The sequence below is a fragment of the Pan paniscus genome, chromosome 2 (genome assembly GCF_029289425.2).
Source record: "Pan paniscus chromosome 2, NHGRI_mPanPan1-v2.0_pri, whole genome shotgun sequence".
Taxonomy (NCBI): domain Eukaryota; kingdom Metazoa; phylum Chordata; class Mammalia; order Primates; family Hominidae; genus Pan; species Pan paniscus.
The window spans coordinates 124,322,017-124,338,104 of record NC_085926.1 but is presented as its reverse complement, the minus strand read 5'-3'; the positions used below and the strand labels follow the sequence as shown (position 1 = coordinate 124,338,104).

Below are 16,088 nucleotides of genomic sequence, written 5' to 3'. Positions count from 1 at the left end.
CAGGAAGCAGACACACAAATGCAGAATGGGGACACTGGGGCTTGCTGCAGGAGAGGCGACACCACTGCTCAACAAGTCAAAGGCCAGAGAGTGATGGGATGGGCCAGGGAGGGGGCTGCTAGATTCACAGAGACTGAAGGAGCTCAGGTCTTCTTTGAATTCTGATTAGAAAGAATCTTCTATGGAAAATGTTTCTGAGATTACTGGGCCAGTCTGACCATGGGTTGGGCTGGTTCACTTTGTCGGGTGTGGTGATGGTGCTTGGGTTTGTGTGGAAACACCCCTATTGTTGAGAAGTGCACGCTGAAGTGGATGAAATGACATGTCTGGATTTTACTTTAAAATGTCCTGGCAAAGAAAAAGAGAGAAAGGACAGAGGAAGCAAATGGCACATTTGAGTCAGTGGCAGAACCCGGTGGTGGGCCTGTGAAACTCGTTGGCTCCAATCTCTACATCTGGACATGTTTAAATTTTCATTTTATAATTTCATAATAATAAAAGAGAGGAAATGTGGCGGGGAGAGGGGTGGGAGCCTGGGCCATGGAGCACAGGCTGGGAGAAATGCTCACATCTGCAGACCTCTGCAGAAGGATCAGACTGGTCTGTTAGCCCAGGGGCAGAGTGGGAGACAGCAGGGAGTCCAGGCAAGGGAGGTGGGAGCCACAGTGCAGGTGGCAGCGATGCCCTGTGCAGGGCTACCAGGGTGAGGCACATGCAGCTAGCTAGCTACCTGCCCTCCTTCCTCCTAATGGTGGCAGAAGTGTGCCCTCCTTGTAGATCCTGATGGCCATATGGCAAATTTAGCTGCTGGAATGTGGGAAGACATTGCTGCTTGGAACTTTTGGGAAAAATCCTTTCCCCTAGAAGGCGAAGTTGGCTGGAGGGTAGTTTTGCCCTTCCCTTTGTTACTTTTCCCTGCCTGGAATCAGATGTGCTGAGGCTGGAGCTGCAGCAGCCATTTTGTAAGCATGAGACACTCTTGTGGTTGAAAGCCCTAATTCCTTTCTGGTGGAGCAGAGAGACTTGGGGACCTGGTCACCTGAGTGATTTTATGGAACTGCTGTTAGTGGAGACTCAAGAAAGTCTGCATTTTGTCCCACATTTCTCATTAACAGAGGGAGCAATAAATCCTACTTTGTTTACATGCGTGTTATTTCAAGTCAACCCAATTCCTAATGGAAAGAGAAGCATTTCCTTCTGCCCTTAGCTCTAGAGACCTGGTCTGAGGGGATCTGGGGGCAGAGGGAGAGGAGTTTCCTCCTGCCAACTTGGACTTTAGCCTCCCAGCTTGAAGGTTACCTTCGTTTTTTCTTGCCTGTTTCTTTGGGTTCTCTTCAGTGCTTGAAGAAGAGCTGATGTTCATGGATTCCAGGCTGTTCTCTGAGGAGACACAAAAGTGAGGGCCGCAGCAGTGACTCCCCGGGCCCATGAGAACTGTGAACACAGCCTGAGGCGGGGAATGTCTCAGACACACAAAGGCTCAACCTCAGCTCCCTCCCCTGTGAGACTGAGGGCTCTACATCCCAGAGATCACACTGACTTTGCTGGGAAGTTGTGAGAATTGTGCAAGAAAATAGCCTGAGAAGTCCCTGGCACCTGTGCCTGGTGCACGGATGTTTTGTGCCTCCCCTTTCCCATCCTTCAGTGTGTTCCTTAAGAGTAGCAGTGCAAGGCTGTTTTATAGATGGACATACCGGGACCCAGGGAGGACAAGGACCCCAAGCCTCTGACCCCGGCCTGGCCAGTGCCTTGCCTCCCAGGGGCTTCCTGCTGGACTTGGATGGAGGCCCCTAAGACCCCACCTCCTCAGGGAGCTGCCACCCCTATCCCACTGTGAGGAGTGGCCCTTCTGACCAAGCTGGAAAACTGGGGTTGTGCTGCCTGGAAGCTAGAGCCATTTTCTCCCCAAGGCCAGCAAGTCTCCGTCCCGCCCAGGGTGGGCTCCCCGGCACCCTGTTTCTTCAGGTGACTACTCAGGTGTTACTGCTGGGTCTCCAATGCCTTGCAGTTCTCTTCAGCTGATACCCATAGGGAAGGAGACATGTGGCCGGACACTTCCTCCACTCCCACCCAGGAATACTTTGCAGCTCGGAGATCCTGGTCGGTGCCTGAGGGGCAGGGGCTGCCAGAACGTGGTCTCCGGTGGGCTGCTCAGGGTGCCAGTCCTCCTGGGGCGGGATGGGGGAGGGACTGTGTGGTCCCGGAGTGAAACAGTGAGCGGGAAGACAGGGTTTCTCATGAGGTGGGGCTATGATACCAAAGCCTGGGCCCTGAGCAAATGGTCATGGGGTGAGGGAAGAGTGAGGAAGATGGCGGGAGTCTTGTGGGACAGGTGGGAAGTCCAGGCCTGGGCTGAAACTCAGAGGCCTTCGGGGCCACACAGAATCCATAATGTATAGTCGGGGAGGCAGAGGCGGTCGGGAGAGGTGAGGCTGGGGAGAACTCAGGGGCTCAGTTGCTGAACCATGATTGTCCTCTAACTATCTTAGTAGGCATGTGTTTACATTTCCAGATAGAATTTAATTAACCATATCATATAAATCAGAAGATACCACTGTTGTTTAAATAGACCAAAACCCAAACCACACAAACCAAAACTCTATTAGAAATGAAAAAGCAATGGATCTGGATGTGGTCCCAGTTACTAGGGAGGCTGAGGGGGGAGGATCCTTTCAGCCCAGGAGGTTGAGGCTGCTGTGAACCATAATTGCGCCACTGCACTCCAGCATGGGTGACAGGGTGAGACCCTGTCTCTAAAACAAGAAAGAATGAAAGAGCAATGCACATACATAGCACATATTTCAAACAACACAGGTTTGATATATTGATATGATGAAATAGCCTCACCTGAAGCTCTTGCTACCTATATACATTTTATTTATTTATTTATTTATTTTGAGATGGCATCTTGCTCTGTTGTCCAGACTGGAGCGCAGTAGCACGATCTCGGCTCACTGCAACCTCTACCTCCCAGGTTCAAGCGATTCTCCTGCCTCAGCCTCCCAAGTAGCTGGGACTACAGGTGTGCACCACCACCCCCAGCTTATTTTTGTATTTTTTGTAGAGATGGGGTTTCACTATGTTGGCCGGGCAGGTCTTGAACTCCTGACCTCAGGTGATCCACCCGCCTTGGCCTCCCAAAGTGCTGGGATTATAGGTGTGAGCCACCGTGCCAGGCCAAGATTTTTGCAGCTCTGACTAGAAGTATTTTATGCACACATACACTTATATGCCCTTGGTTTTTCACTAAAAAGCTCACCTGCTTACACACAAAAACAGAAATGAACCTTAAGGACATTACACTTAGTGAAACAAGCCAGCCCCAAAGGACAAATACTGTATGCTGCCACTCACAGGAGGTCCCTAGAGCATTCAGAGGCTAAGTAGAACAGTGGTCGCCAGGGCTAGGGGAGGGGGAATGGGGAGCTAGTGTTCAGTGGGGACGGAGGTTCAGTTTGGGGATGAGAAGAGTTCTGAGATGGATGGTGGTGACGGTCGCACAGCAGTGTGAATGTGGTCAATGCCACCGAACCATACATTTAAATATAGTTAAGATGGTCAATTTTATGTGTATTTCATCACAATTTTAAGACTTGAAAGAAAGTTCATCTGTGACCGGGCGTGGTGGCTCACGCCTGTAATCCCAGCAGGGAGGCTGAGGTGGGTGGATCACGAGGTCAGGAGATCGAGACCATCCTGGCCAACATGGTGAAACCACGTCTCTACTAAAAATACAAAAATTAGCCAGGCGTGGTGGTGTGCACCTGTAGTCCCAGCTACTCTGGAGGCTGAGGCAGGAAGATAATTTGAACCTGGGAGGTGGAAATTGCAGTGAGCCGAGATTGCACCACTGCATTCCAGCCTGCGTGATAGAGTGAGACCCTGTCTCAAAAAAAAAAAAAAAAAAAGATAAAATACACTCGACTGGGCACTCCACTCATGTGACATGAGTTCCAAACATCCTCTATCCATCAGAGTCTTTTGGGCTGTGTCCCGGGCCATTCTCTCTCCTTTCCTCCTAGACGCCTCACCAGTGCCATGGCTTCAGTTCCAGCCCCAGCGGATTTGCTGATGCCCTCACGTTTCCGCCTACTCTCCTGACCTCTGGGCCTCCATCCACAGCAGCCACTTCAGAGTCTCGGCTGGGAGTTTCCCACAGGACACTGACACCTACACATCGCCAACTGAGCTCCTGGCCTTCCCCCTCCTGCGAAACCTGCTCCACCCCTGGCCTTGGCCATCTCAGCAAACAGCACTGTGATGCACAGGTGTCACTGAGGAGACAAGGCATCCCCGACACCCTCTTCTCCCTCATTCCACACCTAGTCACCAGATCCCACAGACTCTGTCTCCTGAGGAGCACTGAACCCATCCGCCCCTGCCACCTGCACCCTCACCATCATCCTATTTGCTGGTTCTCTGTGATTGCCCCCACCTGGACTCCCCACAGCAAGTCTGGACTGCACCCCCCACCACCGACCCCCAGGCAGTAAACTCCTGGAAGGCAGGCATATTAACCAAGTCTTTTACCTTCTCATTTAGATGCTTTGACCTCTGGGGCCTTCCTGAGCCTAGAGGACCTTCCCTTCCCTCCCCCTCGGATTAGCTAATCCCTGGAGATAGAAAATGACTTGACCAGAGCACACCTTTCAAATGCAAACCACCCAATCCAGAGCCCACACCCCAGCCACAGCCTCTGTCAGTCTGTCACTCTCAGGACCACTGATGCCTGCCCTATCCCCCCAGAGCCAGGACCAGACAACCAGGGGCAGCCCTGTGCCCCAGAACCCCGAAACTATTCTAACAAATCAGTCCTACACCTGCTCACTCACCTCACCGTTCCTTCCTGTGATTCCACAGTGGAGGCTCCTGCCCATGTCCCCCTCTCCCTCGGGCTTTCTGGCTGACCCTGCAGCTTCCCCCGCACAGCCCTGCGTGGTGCACCCCCTTCTGTCCTAGGGATCTGTGAGTAAGCAGCCATCTCTCCAGTGACAGTCATCTCCTGCTCTGCTGGCCTCACCACACAGCAATAATAAAACCTGTGTTTTAAACCAGCAGGAGCCATGTTTGTCCCATCCCTCACCACCCCCAGGACTGGGTTAGTGATGGTGCCAGACAGTGGCCAGGCCTCCTCAGAGTGGCATCTGCCTGGCCACAGCTGTGGGCGCTTTCTCAGGGTCAGGTGTGGCTGGGGATGCTGCCCTGAAGGAGGTGCCATGCCTGCCTTCCTGCAGTCCACATTCTGGACCGGCAACAAGCACATAAAATAAAGAGAAGTGAGAGATATTCCAGTAGCTGGGGCAATCAGGGAGCCCACGGAGGAGGCACCATGGGAGCAGAGCCCCAAGGGGAGTGTGGTGACAGCGTGGGGTCATGGAGGCAAAACCTGCAGGCAGAGCTGAAGAGGAGCCACTGGGGCCAGCATGGCTGGCAGGGTGTGAGCCTGGGGAGCACAGGGATGAGGCCCTTGGGAGCCACAGAAGGACCAGGGTTTGGCAGGGATGTTCCCCATGGAATTGGGCCACGTCTCCTTCCCACTCACAGGTCAGTGTCCTCCCCTGCAGCTGGGCACACCCACACCTCCCTCCATCCCCTCCCCCTCCCACCTGCTGCTCCCTCTCCCGGGACACTCTCTCTGGGCTGCCCATCCCCATTATTCACCATCTCTACTCAAATGTCACCTTCTCCAGGAAGCCTTCCTGATCCCCCTGTCTAAATGCTTCCCACCACAATCACTGAATCAGCCTCCTATTTCGGCACTGCTGGGAACCATCCTGTCTATTTAGTTGTTTACTTCACTTATTTAACACATTTTAAGAACACATTTTTTGATTGCAGTAACATAATACTATATATATATATATATATATATATATATATATAAAATACGATTTGCCATTTTATGCCATTGAAACTTTTTTAGTATGGTAAAATATAAATATAACATAAAACTTGCTATTTTAATTATTTTTAAGTGTACAACTCAATAGCATTAATTACATTCACAATGTTGTACAACCACCACCAATATCTATTTCAAAAACTTTTCATCACCCCAAACTGAAACTCTGTGTGCATTAAACAACTCCCCATCCTCCCCTCCCCAGCCCCGGTGGCCTCCATTCCCCCTTCTGTCTCTATGACTCTGACTGCTCCACTCACTTACATGAGTGGAATCATACAATATTTGTCTTTTTATGTTTGGCTAATTTCACCAGCATAAGGTTTCCCAGCTCATTTGTACTGTAGCATGTATCAGAATTCCCTTCCTTTTTGAGGCTGAATAGCACTCCACTGCATGGATGCACCACATGTTCTGTATCTGTTCCTCCATTGATGGATACTCAGGCGGCTTCCACCGCTTGGCTATTGTGAATAACACTGCTGTGAACATGCGTGTGCTAATATCTGAGTTCCTGCTTTCCGTTCTTTTAGGTACATATCTAGAAGTAGAATTGCTGGATCATATGTTAATACTGTTTAACTTTTTGAGGAACTGCCTATTTTTCTTTTCTTTTCTTTTTTTTTTGAGACGGAGTCTCGCTCTGTCGCCCAGGCTGGAGTGCAGTGGCGCAATCTTGGCTCACTGCAAGCTCTGCCTCCCGGGTTCACGCCATTCTCCTGCCTCAGCCTCCGGAGTAGTTGGGACTACAGGTGCCCGCCACCATGCCCGGCTATTTTTTGTATTTTTAGTAGAGACGGGGTTTCACCATGTTAGCCAGGATGGTCTCAATCTCCTGACCTCGTGATCCGCCCGCCTTGGCCTCCCGAAGTGCTGGGATTATAGGTGTGAGTCACCGTGCCAGGCTGGAACTGCCTATTTTTCTCAGTGGTTGAACCATTTTACACTTTCACCAACAGTGTAAAAGGGTTTCATTTTCCCCACGTCCTCGCCAACACCTGTTATTTTTGTTTGTATTTTTTGATAGTAGCCATCCTAATGGGTGTGAGGTGGTATCTCATTTTGGTTTTGATTTGCATTCCCTTAATGACTGATGATGTTGAGTATCTTTTCTCCTGCTTGTAGATTATTTGCATATCATCTTTTGAGAATTATCTATTCAAGTCCTTTGCCCAGTTTTGAGTTGGGTTGTTTGCTTTTTGTTGTTCTTGTTGAGTGTTAGGATTTCTTTCTATATTCTTGATATCAATCATTTGTCAAAGATTTCTAAATGTGAGCTAATGTCAGATAAAAGTCTAGCTCTCACAAGAGTGGAGGGGGTGGGGAAGGACAGACCTTGATCAACAGAGCCGGGAGGTTGCTTTAGACCCTGGAGTTGGAACAATGGCCAGCCGCTGAGCCGGCCCCTCAGAAGCAGGCCATGATCAGCAATCAAACACACAGCCCAATTTTTGGAGGACAAGATCCTTATTTCCCACCCTGGCACCAGCAAGCTGTACCGGGAACACAAGCCACCTTCTCCCTGCTGCCTGCTGCAGGCTGGAGGCTGGTACAGCTGCTCCAGGAAATGCTAAAAATTCACTAAAATGTCCCAGCCTCCTCATCAAGATCTTCCCTGCAAGCTGCAAGCATTTCACTAAACTCCAGAGTTTCAGAAGAGTTGCTTCTGATAATTCACGCCAGCACAATTGTTTCAGGGCAGGGATTCCCAGAGCTTCCTACTTTGCCGTGATGTCACCCCTGCTGTCAATGAGTGGCTTCATTTATGGGCTATTCATTGCTGGTGAACAGAGACAAACTGGTTTTTCTGTGTTGGTCTTGTAACCCGCAACTTTGCTGAGTTCATTCATTTGCTCTAGTAACTTCCTTGTGGATTCTTTGAGATTTTCTATATATAGGGTTGTGTCATCTGTGAATAGTTTTACTTCCTCCTTTTCAGTCTGGGTCTTTTACTTCTTTTTTTCTTTTTCTTGCCTAATGACCCTGGCTAGAACTTCTAGTGCAATGTTGAACAGCAGTGGTGAAGGTGGGCATCACTTTTTGCTCCTGATCTTAGAGGGAGAGCTTGCAGGCTAACAGGTTTTGACTGAGGCCTGTGATGTTCCAGGCTCTGGGGGAACAAATGCCACTGCTGGATGGGAGCAAGACAGTAAGCAACACAAGTGAAGAAGGGTCAAGAGGCCAGAGGGTAGAACGTGCCACTGAGAAAATGAAACAGGGAACAGCAATGAGGGATGTAGGGCAGGTGGGGCACCGCGTTTTACCTTGTTTAGGGGAGGCCTCCCTGTGGAGCTGACATCTAAATGAGCTCCTGTGGGGTGTGAGGGAGGGAGTCCCAGGGAAACTGGGGAGAAGAGCATTCCCTGTGGAGGACACAGCAGTGCCAAGACACTGAGTGGGAGTGAACCAGGCCTGGCCTGGCCAGGGCTGCAGGAATGGATGGAGCCAGTGAAGTTGAGAGCTGTTTGCTGCACTCTACTAAATGCTCAGAGAGCAGGCGCCTCCGTCTCATGGCCCTCTGTGCCCCAGCCCAGCACAGTGCCTGACACACGGTAGGTGCTCCATGAACATTAGTGAAGTGACTGTGGGTCCCTGAGTGGCCTGATGTGGGCTGCATGTGTGGATGGCCCACTCTGCCCACGAGGCCACCAGGCCAGGCTTCGGATGTCCCAAGATGAAGGTTAGATTACTGAAGATCATGTTTCTCCACACTGCCAAATTAAACTCCTGCCTCCAGCCCTTCGCATCCCTCATAGCCAGAACTAGCAGGGGGAAGGCCTGGCCATCTGTGGTTTAACAACCTCTCTAGACCCCATGCCCTTCCTGAATGCTCCCATTGTGGGGGACGTGCACTTGAGAAGCAGCAGTGAGAGCCTGCAGGGCATCCTGGCCTGACGCGCGTGCACACGGCTCCTTCAGCAGGGGCAAGCCTCTCCCAACCTGCTCCTCCTGGAGTCTTGTACCTGGAGCCTGGTGACTTGGGAAATATATTTGGCCGCTCAAGGAACAAACTCTCCACACCCACAGTGAGGCTCAGGCAGGGTTCTGGCCCAGAGGGACCAGCCGCAGGCCCTCTCCTGACAAGTCCACGCGCGACCCCAGTGCCTCTCCTGGAACTGGCCCCGCACTGGGCTGGGTGCTGAGGGTACAGGGTCAGAGCTCCGGGCATTCCTGCAGCCCCCACCCCTGCCCGCCCTGATGCCTCAAAGGAGGCTGTGGCCAAACCAGCCCCTCTGCCAAGGCTTAGGGAACAGCGTTCTCGTCACAAAAGTCATAAAGCTAGACACTGAGCAGTCTCCCTCTTAAATCCTTCCCGTCATCTGGGCAGAGGCCAATAGTCCTCCCGGGCCACAGGCCCTACCCAGTTGGCCCATGCTGGCCTCCTGTCTCTCCCTTGAACACACCACGCCCACTCCCACCTCAGGGCCTTTGGGCCTGGCCAGCCACCTAGAATGCCCTTTCCCTACTTGGCCTCCAGGCCCCTGCCCTGGGCCCTCTGGTTGAGGCGGGGGTCCTATCTGTACTTGGCTCAGCATCCCCAAATCTCTCACTCCAGGTGGCTCAGTGTCATTTTGGCCCCTACCTTTGTCCCAGCTCCTGCAGCTGACCCCAGGACACAGAGCTCAGCAGTCCTCTTGACTGAAGCCCCTGGCCAGGTCCCCTGCCCACCTTGCCCATGCCAACCTCCCTGACCCACCTGACTCTGAGACCCCTGGCCCTGGGTGCCAATCCTGGCTCTGCCTGTCTGGCCTGGTTTTCTCACAAATGCACAGGCCCTCAATCAATCTCGAGGAATTACCAATGCCACAGGGTCATAGGGTACCCCAACTAGGCACTCCCCCTCATACCAATAAACAAATCAATATAGTTTACACGTCCTTCAACTGTCTTGTGGTAGCATAATTATCTGCATTGTTTTATGGGCATATTGAGAGTTAATTTGTTATCTATAAATATTTCAAAGCCATCTTTGTTTTTAAACCCTATTCCAGCCCTTATTCATTTTAAAATTTACTCTGGAGCAAAAAAAGAACGAGAGAGCGTGTGCACACATAAGTGTAATGGTGGGGGTCACTGTTTATAGCAGCACACTTTCTGAAACAAGCTAATCACCCATATGAACAGAGAATTGGTTAATAAATTATGATACAGCCATACTGAAAGATTACTATTCTACTCAAAAACACAAAAAGTATAAGGGGATTCTTGATGTATTGATAAGGAACAGTCTCTACAATGTATGGGTTAATTAAAAAAATCAAGGTGCAGACAGGGTTTTCATTGTGTGATCTCCGTGTAAGAAAAGAACAAACCTCATCTACACACATTTGCCTGTATGTGCACTGAGCTGGTAGCCTAGAAGAGACAGGTGACAGTGGCCATCTGTAAAGAAGGGGCACTGTATGCCTTTGACAGGGTGGGAGGGGCTTTTCACAATGAGGGGCTTTTAACACACTTTTGAATTTTGAACCATGGAATACTATGCCTGGTCAAAACCAAATTAAATTCCAATAAAAAAGCTGAAGGGCCCCAGGTGGGCCTGGGCAGCCTCCCTCAGCATCGCCCTGTGTGAGATCTTGGCAAATGCATGCAATTCCACTAGGGCAGGCATGTTTCATCCAGGGCCTAGCGCCAGCTGACCACCTCCTTGGAGCCCAGCCTGGCATTTGTGGTCAGAGGGGTGCTGAGAGAAGCTCACCGTCACGGTGACACCTTCCTCATGGTCTGTTGTGGGTTGAACTGTGTCATCCCAATTCGTATGTTGAAGTCCCAACCCCCACTGTCTCAGAATGTGATCTTGTTTGGAAATAAGGTCTTTGCAGCTGTAATTCACTAAGCTGAGGCCATTCTGGAGCAGGGTGGGCCTCCAATCCAATGTGATGGGGTCCCTGTAAAATGGGGAAATTTGGACACAGACACACACAGGCAGAATTCCACATGGGCAGGAAGGCTGAGATGGGAGTGATGCTTCTACAAGCCAAAGAGCACCAAGGATTGCCTGCAAAGCTCTGGAAACCAGGAGAGAGGCCCAGAATGGGTTCTCGCTCAGAGCCCTTGGAGGGACCTAGCCTTTTGGACAACTTCATCTCAGACATACAGCCCCCAGAGCTTGAGAAAACAAATGTCTGTGACTCCAGCCTCCCAGTTTGTGGTGGTGCTTTGTTACAGCAGCTGCAGGGAATCCATTTGCCTTGTTTCAAGGGAAGTGGGCAGATCTATGACTCCTGCCTAGTGTTTGGTTTAGAGCTACCTTAACCTGTGAGGGAGCTGGACAGGCTCCGAGGCTGCCCCTGACCTCTGAGAGTGCCCACCCTGGCCCAGTACTTACTGTCATTGGTCATGTTCTTGGAGACTATAGTGGACAGTATCTCAGACATCTTGGCTGAGGCCCAAGAGGTTGATGCAAGGCTTCTCCTCTTCTAAAGGAGATCCTCACCTGAGGAGTGACACAGTGCTTGAGCCTGGTGGTCCCCAAGCCCAGAGCTTCCTTCCCCCTGGGTGGCTGACAGCCACCGACATTTGCTGAGGGCTCACCTTGTGGGGACACCTGCCAGCTCCCTGCCTCTCCCACCCGAGGGTCCACTCTCACCTCCTGGACCTGGCTCTAGCTGCCTACTTTGTCTATGCTTAGAACACATCAATCTTGGCCTCAAGCCTTTGCATTTTCGGCCTCCTCGGCCAAAAAATATTCTCCCATACCCAGCTGGGGGTGCTGGGCTTCCTTCTCTTCAATTCTGAGCTCAAATGTCACCTCTTTAGAGAGACCTCTCACCATCCCATCCAAAGTGGTTTCTTCCTCCCCACCCCCCGTGTGGCCTTTATTTTCTTCTCTGCAATTCCCACTATCTGATTATCACTTTAAAAATCCATTCGTTGTCTATTTCCCCCTAAAATGTGAGCTCCATGAGAACAGGGGGTCTTTTCTGCTCATCCAAGCTCCTGACATACCCTTGGCACTTCTTAACTTCATCCACTGAATGAATTTTCATTTTTGCAGGGGAGGAAGCAGAGATTCAGCGAGGTGTCCAAAGTCACAGTCAGGAGGGGCTGCCTCTGGAAAGGGCCCCCACTCTAAGCTTGTGCCATTCCTGCCGCATTCCTGCTGCAGCCCCCTATTGGGTGAGCCTGGGGTTCGCAGGGTCGCCTCCTAACACCCGCGCTCTGCAAGGCCCCGAGCCACACAGCGAGGTGCACAGGGAAGGTAGGACAGATGGGATGGATGGTAGATGGGTGTGTTTCAAGCAAGTGGCATGCGAGCGGGGAGCCTTGGAAGGCGCCTTGCAAGTCCGCTCCCGGCCACGCCCGCCCCTCGGGCCCTGGTTTCGCACCCCTGCCGCCGCCCCCACGCGCCCTCACGGACCCCGCGCGCCCCCTCTCCCCGGACCGCGAGCGCACCCACCGACCCCGACTGCCCCGGCTCGCTCCGAAGCCTCCGCGCTGCAGTTCTCAGCTCCAGGAGCAGGGCTCTTGGGTTTACGTCTCCAAGGCAACCATTCTTCAGGCTGGCTGTGACGCCACAAAGGCCGCGGAGGCTGGGCGCTTGAGGGCTGGGCCTGCGGGCCGCGGGACAGGGAGGGCGCGGGGCCGGGCTGCTGGGTCCGAGCTCTGGGCACTATGTCCTCCCTGACGCCGCCAGGACAGCGCCTGGCCCAGGCCTGGGCCTGGTGAACGCGGGTTTCTTCCTCTGAGGTTCAACACTCCGCACTTGGGTTGGCTCCTTTCATCCTGATTGGTTTATTCGCCACGTGCCAAGCACTGAAGAGGGCGTGCAGGATGGATACTTTTGGAGCAAAAATAGCCCTGCTTCTTTCCTGGGGAGGGATCGCACTTTCTAGAGGGGCGGTTCTCAAAGTATGGTCTCAGGACTAGCAGCATCGAAAATGCTGGGAACTCGTTAGAAAAGCAAGTTTTCAATCCTCGCCCCAGAATCAGAAACTCGGAGTGGAGCCCAGCAATGTGTGTCCTGACAAGTCCACGCGCGACCCCAGTGCTGGCTAGGGTTGCAAAGCCACTGCTCTACGGAGCGAGCGAGATCCATCATAGTGGGACAAGCGAGAGGATGAGGCCATGCAGACCAGGGCAAGTTTTGAGCGTCCAGATCCACCAGCTGCTTGAAGCCAAGGGCACCAGGATGTCTGGTCCCCCAGCTCAGGGATCCTGTCTCCCCACAAAAAGCAGCAGCAGGAGACCCCTCTTTGAGTTCTGAACATGTTCCTAGATTTTCCCAGTATCTATGGGGATTGAGAGATTGATAAAGGCTGCTTGGAGCTGAAAGCACAGTCAGTGACTCATCTTTTCAGGGACATTTAGGGGCTTCTGGGGGGACTCTGGAGCAGTCTGCAGCCCAGCAATGTAGTCCCAGTGAGGATCCCAGCTGTGCCAGGCTCTGCCTAAGGCCAGTGTAGTGGGTGGGAAGACCACATCCACAACAGGAACTCCATTGGAGCTGGGGGTGGGAGTGAGGAGGAGCTCCCAAGATGGAAGGAGCAGGGATCCCTGAATCTTCGCTGGTAGAATAGTGTCCCAACTTGCAATATCCACAGTGGGCTTTGCACAAGGGAGGAAGAACATTGTATTGTGTTAAGCCACATATGTGATTTGTGCGTGTGTGCATGTGCACATGTGTGCACATGTAGTGTGTGTGTGTGCATGTGTGCACGTGTGTGTTCGTTACAGCTGCTATTGTCAAATGTGCTGAAAGACAAGTTGTCCCTTTACCCTTAGGAGAGAGGCTCCTTACACTGACATTCAAAGTCCTCAATGACCCGGCCCCAGCCTGCCTCTGCAGCCTTATCTCCCTACAAACCAGCAAAGCAGAACAAAAAGCTGTGCCTCCGATTTAGGTTTTAGCAAACCACAAGAAGCATTTCATAAACTTGTGACTCAAGTAGAAAAGTAAGTGTTTTTGAAATGGTTTATCTAAATACAAGGTGCTCTAATGAGACTTTTAGGAAGCTAGAACATGAGTGACCCAAAGAGAACAAAGGTACCCAGGCTCCTGCCCATTCATTGTCATCAACAGATCAGTTTATGAACGGTGGTGAATCTCCCCATGAACCTTACAGAGTGTTTTCTATGTGCCAGGTACTGTTCCACGCACTTGACACCAATCCACCCATTTCACCTGCATGATCACCCTGCCTTTGCATGAGTTGCCGGTGTGGACAGAGCAGGGACACAGTGAGACAGCGGATTCCAGCTTTGCTCTTACCTAGAACACACTGCCTCTCACCAGGAATCGTCCTTCCATTTTATGCAGTTATCCCAGACAATGATGCACAAGCTTTGGGAAAAAAACCTCACAAGTCCAAAGGTGTACTTCATAATAAAGGCAAGTTCTCTGTCAGTTTGTGTGTTCTGGCCTTTGTTTTTGCTCTTGGTAGCTTACAAGGTTAGAAAGAAAACCACCTAGAAAACATGACCTGATTTGGAACTTTTAGTCTTAGCCTAACAGGTCTAACTAGAAATACCATTTGCTGATTAAAAGCTAATTTTTAAAATCAGATGCGTGATTGGTGGAGCGATGGTGGCTGGCTGGCTGTGTGGTGAATCGTAGTGGCCAGTGAACTGTCCAGCCCAGGCAGTGGGCATGTGGATGTCTGCTTCAAAATCCTTCCAACATTTCTGTATGTTTGAAGCTTGAAAATGTTCATAATCAAACATTTTGGGAAAAGCTAACAATCTTCTTAAAGGAGAAATTCGTATTTCTGATTTCATATTTTCCTCCTCAAAGAAGGTATATCAGTCTGGGCTCTCGGGAATAAACAACAGAAAGCAACTATAGCCACTTGGGGGAGAAAAGGACATGGGGATGCCCCCAGACTCTGTAGGACGATAGGGAATCAAGCTGGGAGATGCTGTAGCCTGGAGCAGAACCCAAAGCCACCGCAGGCGCGTTCTGGCAGAGAACATGCTGTGATCCGAAGTCTGCTATGCACTCCTGACCGGTAGGCAGCACCTGGATCGCCTGCCTGCACCTCCCGCCTTCCACACAAGATCTTTGGCTTCTGCCGTGGGAGGAGGGACTCAGAAACCAGGGGGGTCAGGAGTAGTCCTGTACCCAGACAGGGTATTCAGAGGTCTACCAGAACGACAAAGCCTGAGAGAGCAGCTTGTGTTTCTTTCCTGCAGCACCTGGTCTCACCGTTGTTCTACAGCACAGCAGGCCAGGCTGGACTGGAGAGTCATCTTCAAGGTAAAATGCCTTAGATGCCCAGATCTCTCACATGGGGGTTTTCCTTTTGCTGAGAGGTGGTAGGTTATGGAGAATGACAGCCATGTCTACCGTGCTTCACGGTGAGTCAAGGGCTTTCCACAGGGAGGGCAGTGATATGAGCTCTTTGCACTACTTACACTGCCCTAGGAGCCCCTGCATGGGTTGTGGCCTGCAGTACCATGTTTCAGGGGAAAGCTGCAAAGTCCTTAAAGAGTGTCTGAAGCCCCATCCCCCCTCCCTCTCTGGGAACGTGTCCCCAACCAGTGCCTGCCAGGTGCTGTAGCCTGGCATGCTTTTTATATTTTGTGAGCAATCACATTAATCAGATTGCTTTCCTGCCAGCTCAGATGGACGGATAATTTGATTGGAGTCTAGGAAAAAACAGGGATGACTTTTGGCATCCACATCCCAGGCATATCACATTTGACCACAGTGTCAGAGAAACAGTGCTAGTGGAATAAAAAAGAAGGTCTTGGAGCCCAGAGTAAGACTGGGCTCATATGTGGTCACAAGAGACCACATATCCTATGAAGGCGCCTAGATGGAATTGGGGAAACAGGCAAATGGGCAGTGGTGGCTAATGGAGATGGGATTTTGCTCTTTCGGGTGATGAAAGTGTTCTAAAATTAGACTATGGTGAACATTAGATTTACTCTGAATATAGTAAAATGCACTTTAAGTGGGTGAAGTTTAGATATGTAAATTATATCTCAATAAATATTTTCAAAAGGAGAAGAAGAAAGGGGTCTACATTGCCAAGTGCTCTTGAGTGGCCAAGTGAGAGGGACTGAAGAGTGTTCATTGGATTTGCCAACAAATCGGTTGACCTTGGTGTGAGCAGTTTCAGGATCTCCTGGGGGACTGAGATGGATGGGTGACGAGGAAGAGGAGAAAGTGCCCTGGACAGCACTTTTGAGGGTCCTGGCAGTGGCTCTATCTTGCTCCCTTACGGGTGTGCAGACCCACAGC

At 51.2% G+C, this 16,088-nt stretch overlaps 1 protein-coding gene and 1 long non-coding RNA gene across 7 annotated transcripts in view; one reads left to right on the top strand and one right to left on the bottom strand.

Moving 5' to 3' along the window:
* CFAP100 (cilia and flagella associated protein 100) overlaps positions 1–12,581 on the bottom strand; it is a 41,419-nt gene extending 28,838 nt beyond the window's left edge. Inside the window, exons 1-4 of one of the 6 annotated variants that reach the window (XM_055110382.2) lie at positions 12,299–12,357; positions 11,852–11,956; positions 11,232–11,339; positions 1,300–1,380 (exon numbers count right to left, since the gene is read on the bottom strand). In XM_055110382.2, coding sequence (XP_054966357.1) covers positions 1,300–1,380; positions 11,232–11,280 — 130 coding nt within the window. In that variant the 5' untranslated portion in view covers positions 11,281–11,339; positions 11,852–11,956; positions 12,299–12,357. Of the gene's footprint in view, positions 1–1,299; positions 1,381–11,231; positions 11,340–11,851; positions 12,215–12,298 lie in introns of those variants that run through there. The other 5 variants (XM_055110383.2, XM_008968182.4, XM_034957286.4 and 2 more) reach the window with 5 other exon arrangements.
* A 1,046-nt stretch (positions 12,582–13,627) lies between these two features.
* Positions 13,628–14,249, top strand: LOC130541353 (uncharacterized). The gene is made up of 2 exons (XR_008955395.1): positions 13,628–13,798; positions 13,988–14,249. It is a non-coding gene; the product is annotated as an uncharacterized LOC130541353 (long non-coding RNA).
* Positions 14,250–16,088: the final 1,839 nt, after the last annotated feature.